Source organism: Haematobia irritans, chromosome 1, assembly GCF_050003625.1.
Source record: "Haematobia irritans isolate KBUSLIRL chromosome 1, ASM5000362v1, whole genome shotgun sequence".
Taxonomy (NCBI): domain Eukaryota; kingdom Metazoa; phylum Arthropoda; class Insecta; order Diptera; family Muscidae; genus Haematobia; species Haematobia irritans.
Window position 1 is genome coordinate 54838437 of NC_134397.1, and position 11300 is coordinate 54849736.

Here is an 11300-nt window from a genome sequence, read left to right on the forward strand (position 1 = left end):
CATTCTCTTTGTGAAATTCTGCATCACTTATCCTTAGAACCCGATCTATAAAATTAATTGCTGTCATATGTATTATACGTTTATTGTGTTTTGAATTATAATTTATAAGTCTTCCAGTTGCAGTTGGTTTTTGATACCAATTCAGCCTCAAATCGTTACCATCTCTCAATATGTTGCAGTCCAAATATGACAACTTGTTGTCTTTTTCTAATTCCATTGTAAATTGGATTTGGCTGTGGAATGAGTTTAATGCGTGAAGAGTCCTTTCTCGTCTATTTTCTTCATTATGGCAAATATGTCGTCAACATATTTTGTAATAATTCGAGGTTTCGGTATGTTGCTTAAGGAATTGTCTAATAGTTCTTCCATGATGATTTCCGCAATTATTGGAGATGCTGGAGATCCCATTGGCATTCCTTTTAATTGTTCATAAGGCTTATCTTCATATTTAAAGTACCTACTGTCTTTGATGCAAAATAGTGCTAGTTCCTTAAAAATATCTCGAGGTATTTTGGTATAATTTTTGATTAAGTCCCATTTCTTCTCAATTGTTGCAATGGCTAGGTTTACTGGTATACTGGGAAATAGTGACACAACATTAAACGATATCAGGATTTCGTCGTCCTCTAATTTTACATTCTTAATTTTCGATTTAAAGTCAATCGCGTCTTTTACGTTGTATTTTGAATCTTTGGTGACGTTCTTTAAGATACTAGTTATGTATCTACACATCTTGTACGATGGTGAATTAATCGACGAACAAATTGGTCTCAGTGGTGTTCCTTCTTTGTGTACCTTCGGAAGTCTATAAATTCTTGGGGCTATAGCAGTTCTACTCGTCAAGTTATTCTTTTCCTCTATGCTGATTAGGTTTTCTTTATATAATTTTTCCACTAATTTATTATTCTTTGTTTGAAATTTCGATGTTGGATCTATCTTTAACCGTTTGTAACTACACATGTCATGTATTATCGCACGCATTTTTGAGTTGTATTCATTGCTGTCCATAGCAACAGTTTTTCCACCTTTATCCGCACTTAGTATTAAAATATCTTTGTTGTCTTTCAAATATTTCCTCGTCTGAGCCACTGTGTTTAGTGGCACTAACCGAAATATTGGAAATAAATATTAAAACAAATCAATAATCGATTGTTTCTATGACCTCAACCCGAACAAAATTAATAATCAGAAAAATTTATTTCTATAAAAATTTGGTCCAGATTTTTTATCAATACAAAATTTTTTCAATATTTTATTTCTAAAGAAAATGTTGTCCAAATTTTATTTCTATAGAAAGTTTTGTCCAAATTTTATTTCTATAGAAAGTTTTGTCCAAATTTTATTTCTATAGAAAAATTTCTCAAAATTTTATTTCTATAGAAAATTTTCACAAAATTTTATTTCTCTAGAAAATTTTGTCAAAATTGTATTTCTATGGAAAATTCTATTCTATTCCTATACGAGCAGGAAATTTCTATTGTTTTCCTATTTCGGATAAGAGATTATTTTGTTTTAATTTCCCATGATATTACAAGTGTATAAGGTCCATGAGTTTTGTTTGACAAGTAACTCAATGAAAGCAACAAAAAATCATTTCCGCATTACGCCTTTTAGAGGATCTCATAAAACATTTCTCGCCCCCTCGACATCTACTCTTTATAATCCCAAGCAGTCGTTCATATCCATCCATGGGTACGAAAGGTTAAAATAATTAATATGCAATAAAAACCATAACCACTCTACACGCACACAGACCAAAACGTATGTTTGTACATCGGATAACGTTGAGATTTTTATCGCAAAACTCCTTCCTCCTGTTTTGTAGGAGGTGGAGTGATGCTTTTAAGGGTAATGCAAGGACATCGCCCTCAGTATTGATATCGACTGGAACGAATGCAAAGAAAGCAACACGTTTCTAATAACTCTAAGGAGGTCTGTAATAAATGCTGAGTGGTTGTAAATGAACGATGTACTCTAAAATGAAAAAGTGAGTAGACAAATTATGCAAGAATGACTTGTAATAAATTAAATAGAATAATTAAAATTAGTCTAAATAAACGTCATAAGATTTTTTTCTTATAAAAAAAAAATTGACGAAACGAATTTTGTAATTAATGGACATAAGCAAATGGAAGATTTGACCAATTTACCCAATTCATTCATTATAAAAAGGGATGTTTTTTTTTTTTTTGAAAATTTATATCTATATTCTTGAGGGCATAATAAGTTTACCATTCGATATGTAACACATCGATATATCCGTCACCGACCAGATAACAATTTTTTTGCAGTGTCTATGATTATTTTTTTTTTAAAGATCGGATAAATGGACGAAGGAATCGGCCTACCGATCAACTCTAGGCTAGGTCGACTTAGAAGCGCGGTTGCCACTCGAGCCAAATATAATCTATCAAAATTTGGAGACAATTTACCACAAAAATACCAGACAAACCAAAAACTCAATTTGCTAAATTTTATTTCTATAGAAAATTTTTGTTAAAATTTACTTTCTATAGAAAATGTTGTCAAAATTTTATTTCTGTAGAAAATTTTGTCAACATTTTTTTATAGAAAATTTTTGCAAAATGTTATTTCTGTAGAATTTTTTTTCAAAAATTTATTTCTATAGAAAATTTAGTCAAAATTTTATTTATATAGAAAATTTTGTCAACATTTTATTTCTATAGAAATTTTTGTAAACATTTTATTTCTATAGAAAATTTTGTCAAAATTTTATTTCTATAGAAAATTTTGTCAAAATTTTATTTATATAGAAACTTTTCTCAATTTTTTTTCTATAGAAAATTTTGTCAAAATTTTATTTCTATAGAAAATTTTATCAAAATGTTATTTCTATAGAAAATTTTGTGAAAATTTTATTTCTATAGAAAATTTTGTCAAAATTTTATTTCTATAGAAAATTTTGTCAACATTTTATTTCTATAGAAAATTTTATCAAAATTTTATTTCTATAGAAAATTTTGTCAATTTTATTTCTATAGAAAATTTTGTCAAAATTTTATTTCTTTAGAAAATTTTGTCAAAATTTTATTTCATCAAAATTGTTTTTCTATAGAAAATTTTTATAAAAATTTTAATTTTATAGAAAATTTTGTCAAAATTTTATTTCTATGGAAAATTTTGTAATAATGTTATTTTTATACAGAATTTTGTCATTTTTTTTTTTGCCAAACTTTTATTTCCATAGAAAATTATGTCAAAATTTTATTTCTATGGAAAATTTTGCCAAACTTTTTCTATAGAAAATTTTGTCAAAATTTTATTTCCATAGAAAATTTTGTCAAAATTTTATTTCTAAGGAAAATTTTGTCAAGATGTTTTTTTTTATGCAGAAATTTGTAATTTTTTCTAAAGAAAATTTTGTCAAAATTTTATTTCTTTAGAAATTTTGCCAAACTTTTATTTCTTTAGAAAATTTCTATGGAAAATTTTGCACAAACTTTTTCTATAGAAAATTTTGTCAAAATTTTATTTCTGTAGAAAATTTTGTCAACATTTTTTTATAGAAAATTTTTGCAAAATGTTATTTCTGTAGAATTTTTTTTCAAAAATTTATTTCTATAGAAAATTTAGTCAAAATTTTATTTATATAGAAAATTTTGTCAACATTTTATTTCTATAGAAATTTTTGTAAACATTTTATTTCTATAGAAAATTTTGTCAAAATTTTATTTCTATAGAAAATTTTGTCAAAATTTTATTTATATAGAAACTTTTCTCAATTTTTTTTCTATAGAAAATTTTGTCAAAATTTTATTTCTATAGAAAATTTTATCAAAATGTTATTTCTATAGAAAATTTTGTGAAAATTTTATTTCTATAGAAAATTTTGTCAAAATTTTATTTCTATAGAAAATTTTGTCAACATTTTATTTCTATAGAAAATTTTATCAAAATTTTATTTCTATAGAAAATTTTGTCAATTTTATTTCTATAGAAAATTTTGTCAAAATTTTATTTCTTTAGAAAATTTTGTCAAAATTTTATTTCATCAAAATTGTTTTTCTATAGAAAATTTTTATAAAAATTTTAATTTTATAGAAAATTTTGTCAAAATTTTATTTCTATGGAAAATTTTGTAATAATGTTATTTTTATACAGAATTTTGTCATTTTTTTTTTTGCCAAACTTTTATTTCCATAGAAAATTATGTCAAAATTTTATTTCTATGGAAAATTTTGCCAAACTTTTTCTATAGAAAATTTTGTCAAAATTTTATTTCCATAGAAAATTTTGTCAAAATTTTATTTCTAAGGAAAATTTTGTCAAGATGTTTTTTTTTATGCAGAAATTTGTAATTTTTTCTAAAGAAAATTTTGTCAAAATTTTATTTCTTTAGAAATTTTGCCAAACTTTTATTTCTTTAGAAAATTTCTATGGAAAATTTTGCACAAACTTTTTCTATAGAAAATTTTGTCAAAATTTTTTTTCTAAGAAAATTTTATCGAAATTTTTTTATATAGAACATTTTATCGAAATTTTATTTCTATAGAAAATGTTGTCAAAATTTTATTTCTACAGAACATTTTTGTCAACAATTTATTTCTATAGAAAATTTTTTCAATATTTTATTTCTATAGAAAATTTTGTCAACATTTTTTTATAGAAAATTTTTGCAAAATTTTCTTTCTTTAGATTTTTTTTCAAAATGTTATTTCTATAGGAAATTTTGTCAAAATTTTATATCTATAAAAAATTTTCTAAAAACTTTATATCTATAGAAAATTTTGTAAAAATTTTATTTCTATAGAAAATTTTGTCAAAATTTTATTTATATAAAAAATTTGTCAACATTTTTTTTCTATAGAAAATTTCATCAAAATTGTATTTTCAGAGAAAATTTTTGTCAAAATTTTATTTCTATAGAAAATTTCATGAAAATGGTATTTCTATAGAAAAGTTTTCTCAAAATTTTAGTTTTATAGAAAATTTTGTCAAAATTTTATTTCCATAGAAAATGTTGGCAAAATTTTATTTCTATGGAAAATTTTGTCAAAATGTTATTTTTATACAGAATTTTGTCATTTTTTCTAAAGAAAATTTTGTCAAAATTTTATTTCTTTAGAAATTTGGCCAAGCTTTTATTTCTTTAGAAAATTTTTGCCAAAATCTTATTTCTATGGAAAATTTTGCCAAACTTTTTCTATAGAAGATTTTGTCAAAATTTTATTTCTATAGAAAATTTTGTCAAAATTTTATTTCTATAGAAAATGTTCTCAATTTTTTTTCTATAGAAATTTTTATCAAAATTTTATTTCTATAGAAAATTTTATCAATATTTTATTTCTATAGAAAATTATGTCAAAATTTTATTTATATAGAAAAGTTTGTCAAAAGTTTATTTCTATAGAAAATTTTCTCATTTTTTTATAGAAAACATTGTCAACATTTTTTTATAGAAATTTTTTGCAAAATGTTATTTCTGTAGATTTTTTTTCAAAAATTTATTTCTATAGAAAATTTTGTCAAAATTTTATTTCTATAGACAATTTTGTCAAAATTTTATTTCTATAGAAAATTTTGTCAAAATTTTATTTCTATAGGAAATTTTGTCAAAATTTTATTTCTATAGAAAATTTTGTCAAAATTTTATTTCTATAGAAAATTTTGTCAAAATTTTATTTCTATAGAAAATGTTCTCAATTTTTTTTTCTATAGAAATTTTTATCAAAATTTTATTTCTATAGAAAATTTTGTCAACATTTTATTTCTATATAAATTTTTATCAAACTCTTATTTCTATAGAAAATTTTATCAAAATTTTATTTCTATAGAAAATTTTTTCAAAATTTTATTTCTATAGAAAATTTTGTCAAAATTTTATTTCTATAGAAAATTTGATCAAATATTTAGTTCTATAGAAAATTTTATCAAAATTTTATTTTTATAGAAAATTTTGTCAACATTTTATTTCTATATAAATTTTTATCAAACTCTTATTTCTATAGAAAATTTTATCAAAATTTTATTTCTATAGAAAATTTTTTCAAAATTTTATTTCTATAGAAAATTTTGTCAAAATTTTATTTCTATAGAAAATTTGATCAAATATTTAGTTCTATAGAAAATTTTATCAAAATTTTATTTTTATAGAAAATTTTGTCAAAATGTTATTTCTATAGAAAATTTTGTCAACACTTTATTTATATAGAAAATTTTGTCAAAATTTTATTTCTATAGAAAATTTTCTCAATTTTTTTTCTATAGAAAATTTTGTCAAAATTTTATTTCTATAGAAAATTTTGTCAAAATTTTATTTCTATAGAAAATTTTGTCAACATTTTATATCTATAGAAATTTTTGTCAAAATTGTATTTCTGTAGAAAAATTTTTCCTATAGTAAAATTTATTCCTATAGAAAATTTTTGTTAAAATGTTTATCAAGAGAAGCATTGATACACACAGAAATGTCACCGCGTTGAGCGCTAGGTTGCTGTCTGCGGACAACAACATAAGACTATTTTAGAGCAGTATTTGTTGCTCTTCAAGTTCGGTACGAGGAAGATTCTGCATCAACAATCGAAGAAACATGGATCCACCGTTACACTTTGGAGGGTAAGGAGCCATTGAAACAGTGGATTGCACCATGCGAACTTGCTTTGAAGAAGGCAAAGACTGTCCCATCGAAAGGCTATCACTCAGAAGAAAGGTGAAACGATTTATGTGGAATTTCTAGGCCGCTCATTTTCTATGGCAACGAGCGAACTCCAAGCCCATCCACCGAGTCCTTCTGATTTGAATGAATAGATAATTAGCAGTAGTTGTTGTTGTAACAGTTTTTAATGTAGTTTCATGCATTTTGTTCTATGCTTTGGTAGCTCAGTTAGTGTACAGATCTAAAGAACTCTGCGACAATGATGGGATGTGTCCAGAGTGATCTGGTGGCGAAAATGTGACGAGTGTCGTGTGGCCTTGAATACAGATGGGACACACGTCAGCTACACTGCTATCAATCAGTGATAGGTAGGTTAGGTTAGGTGGCAGCCCGATGTGTCAGGCTCACTTAGACTATTCAGTCCATTGTGATGCCACATTGGTGAACTTCTCTCTTATCACTGAGTGCTGCCCGATTCCATGTTAAGCTCAATGACAAGGGACCTCCTTTTTATAGCCGAGTCCGAACGGCGTTCCACATTGCAGTGAAACCACTTAGAGAAGCTTTGAAACCCTCAGAAATGTCACCAGCTTTACTAAGGTGAGATAATCCACCGCTGAAAAACTTCGGTCGAAGCAGGAATCGAACCCACGACCTTGTGTATGCAAGGCGGGCATGCTAACCATTGCACCACGATGGCTCCCTTCAGTGATAGGTAGGAATTGAGGCGGCTGCACTTGCCTGATCTTAGTTGGGCTAAAATTATCCTGGGAGGTCTCTCTCCTCCGGTGCCATAGGCGGTGGTCGAGCTCCGAGAACAGGATTAACCTTGTAGCTTCTCATCCTTATGAATCCTATTCAGACCTGTCTGGTATGCTGCCTGATCTAGAGGCTGGATAACGCTGGATCTCGCGCTCTAGAAGGTGAAGATCAACCCTTACATACCTGGGTGGAGGTTGCCTATCGACAAGATGGTGATTTGGATGGCAACTTCGATAGCAACCCAAGAGATACAACATGTAATTGTGTCGACGCAATGGGATGATCTTGGTCTCCGTATAAAGGTGATCCAGGAGTGAACTGCGGAGACATCCTGTCGCAGTTCTAAGGTCTTTATGTTATTCCACTGCGTGTCGCTCGTTTGAGGTGATATCTCCCCACCTTGGCGAACTCCCTGTTTCACTCTACGGGTTCTTGATTTCTTGTCTCTAAATTCCACATACGACCGGCACCAGCACAGATAATTTAGAACCCAACGTTAGGTTCATGCCGGTAGGGAAGTATTCTCGATGTCCTCGAAGAGTCGGGCATGGTTGACCGTAGCGAATGCTTTCGATAGGTCAAGGCCACGACGAATGTCCTATGACACGGCTTGGGCTGTTTGAGTCCTCTATTGATGTATACTGAAATGGCATGCAAAGCCGTGGTCCTACTGTGTACTTTACGGAATCCATGTTGATGATTAGCAGCTGGAAAATTCTCCACAAAGCTTGGGAGATATAGTGCCTCAAGTGTCTTGGCTACTGGCGAGAGAAGGGATATCGGTCTGTCTGTACGATTCACCTTGACTCAAGTTTTTGCCTGGCTTCAGTAGTGGAATCACCTTACCCATTTTCCAGACAGGTATAACGAGTGATTCCAAGGGAAATTTCAGGAGTCTGGTCAAATACTCAACTCCCAGTGTTCCCAGATGCTTCAGCATTAGCATAGAGATTTCGTCGGGGCCCAGCGCCTTAGATGGTTTCGCGCTGTTGATGACATTGGTAACTTCAGTAAATTGTGGTGGAGTATTATCGGCTCGGAGACTACGAATACGACAAGTGGTTCTCCTTTTCGCTCTATCACTCTCGGGATGCTCCACAAACTGTCGATTGAAAAATCTGGCGCATATCTTTGGATCAGTCACCGTCACGCTGCCATCATCATCCCTTGTGGTGGCGTTCGTGAGGGTTGACCACAACTTACCTGTTCCTAAGTTACATTGCTTTAGATGTTCTAAGCTCCGCTTGTGCTCGTCGACTATCTTACTAATCTCTAGATTCAGTTCTCTGGTTCTAGGATCAGCAGGGTTAGCACGACGGCGTTCATCACGTTCGTCTGCGAGTCCCGACGCTTCTGCTGGGAAGTTGGGCCCCACCTGGGCAATTCCATCAGCGGGTATGAAGCGAGCGGCTGCTGCGTACATGATGTCCCGGTCAACATAGACATAAGAGGGGGATGGGAGCTCACTGAAGCGGCGATCTCTATATTCTTCGAAGCATTCCCAGTTGGCTTTCTTTTGGTTGATAAACGTCCGGCGTTCAGTGGTTATGAAATCGGAGGGTCGGTTAATTGTGAGAATTATGGGAAAGAAAACGTCAATTATCAGACTAGGCGATGCTAAATATATATCTAGCGAACTGCTGCCATCACCCATCATTCTCGTGGAGGTCTCTTCGTTCACCGTTCAAAATGTGGATTCATCTATCTGATCTGCCAAAACTATGCCTCTCTCTTGTCATTACCTAGGAGAGAATGCCAAAGTTCATGGGGGGCATAGCATCGATCGGTTATGCCCACACAACAGCCACTCAATATTTGGGCTATAACCTGGAGCACAGCTATCAACCGGCGGTATATACACGTTGTATAGCTATATCTTTATACATTCCATATACGGGTCACTAGTGTCTGGCACAAGCGGGATAGGTATATACTGCACGGAACGGTGAAAGCCATGCCACCACCTGCACTTCTTGCGCGATCCTTTCGTAGCACATTGTAATTAAATTGCAAAAACGATGCACTATCCGGAACTTATACAACAATATTGGGTGTAAGATGCTGCGGCGGAGAATATTGTTGTGCGGGAGATGTCGGGGGGTCGCAGCGATGTGAGGCCAAAGCAATTCCGGAAGTGCACCCATTCCAAGCATCGGTTACATCTCACCGAAACCGAACGGTGGTGGATCAGGTTTCGGCAGACCGAACAGTACCATGGTCCGGGGTTTTCCTCTATCCCGGCTCGGACTAACAGCAAACGGAGAATACTCCCCGCGATGCACCTTCTCCAACACAAAACGTACACTGATGTGGTAATCAATCCGGTACAAAGAACCCGTCGCCGTGGGATTGATTAGCGGTAGTAATTGGTCTTTTTTGAGTCTAAAGGGTGATCCGGTCAAAATTTGGTCAATATAAACTTGACGTATTTCTTTCAATTTTGCATTTAAAAAACCTGAACACCCCTCATTTTGAAGGTGTGTGTGTAGAATGTTGCTCCTTTTTTGATTTTGGAATTCTTTCTTCAGTTGTCAAAATGCCGTCCAAGCAAGAAGAGCAGCGTATCAAAATTTTGCTCGCGCATCGCGAAAATCCGAGCTACTCGCACGCAAAGCTGGCAAAATCGCTAAAAGTTGCCAAATAATCGTTACAAATGTAATTAAAGTGTTTGGAGAACGTTTGTCGACAGCCAGGAAGTCTGGATCGGGGGGAAATCGAAAACCGGAAGCCGCTGAGACGACAAAGAGAGTTGTCGGTAGTTTCAAGCGAAACCCTAACCTCTCTCACCGAGATGCCGCAAATAAGCTGGGTGTATCGTCTACAACCGTGCATCGAGCCAAAAAACGAGCCGCACTATCGACTTACAAGAAGGTAGTGACTCCAAATCGCGATGATATACAAAATACGACGGCCAAAGCGCGATCCCCGACGATGCTGACGAAGTTTGTCTGCGTGGTAATGGACGACGAAACCTACGTCAAAGCCGACTATAAGCAGCTTCCGGGACAGGAGTTTTATACGGCAAAAGGAAGGGGAAAGCTAGCAGATATTTTCAAGCACATAAAACTGTCAAAGTTCGCAAAGAAATATCTGGTTTGGCAAGCCATCTGTACCTGTGGCTTGAAAAGCAGCATTTTCATAGCTTCCGGGACTGTCAACCAAGAAATTTACGTGAAAGAGTGTTTGAATAAACGTCTGCTGCCTTTCCTGAAGAAGCACGATTGTTCCGTACGGTTTTGGCCGGATTTGGCATCTTGCCATTACGGTAAAAAGGCCATGGAGTGGTACGCCGCCAACAACGTGCAGGTGGTTCCCAAGGACAAGAACCCTCCCAACACGCCAGAGCTCCGCCCAATTGAGAAATACTGGGCTATTGTCAAGCGAAACCTAAAGAAGACCAAAAAACTGCTAAGGACGAGCAGCAGTTCAAGGCAAACTGGCTTTCTGCGGCGAAGAAGGTGGACAAGGTGGCTGTACAAAATCTGATGACAGGTGTCAAGGGCGAGGCCCGGCAATTCGGATTTGGAAAAGCGAAAGCCTAACTGAATATTTTTCCTGAATTTTATACTAATTGAACTTGAAAAAGAAATTTAATTTGATTTTTTAAATAAACGATTTCACCGATTTACACGCGTTTTCCCTTGACCAAATTTTGACCGTATCACCCTTTAAGTACTAACAATTTGCGTTAATTTAGCATTAATATTCCTCGAAGGAATATTTACACTTAGATCAACGTTATTATACCCTGACCACAAAGCGACGAGGGTAAAATTAAGACGGTATGGCCCGCTCATGATTGCAAGTTTATTTTAATTTATTTTTAATAATAATGCAAGTTATTAGTAATCCATTAATTAAATACACGTAGGATTAAAAAAGATGACTTGTGTGTTTGGGTTGAAAAAGAAAAGTTTCTATA

The 11300-nt window shown here is 32.1% G+C and overlaps 1 protein-coding gene across 1 annotated transcript; it reads right to left on the reverse strand.

The window, feature by feature from the left end:
* Positions 1-246: 246 nt before the first annotated feature.
* Positions 247-8801, reverse strand: LOC142225100 (uncharacterized). Its single transcript, XM_075294876.1, has 3 exons — positions 8754-8801; positions 8366-8480; positions 247-1103 (listed from the first exon to the last, which is right to left on the reverse strand). Exons 1-3 carry the CDS (start codon positions 8799-8801, stop codon positions 247-249), a joined length of 1020 nt encoding a protein of 339 aa, XP_075150991.1.
* Between the last annotated feature and the right edge of the window lie 2499 nt (positions 8802-11300).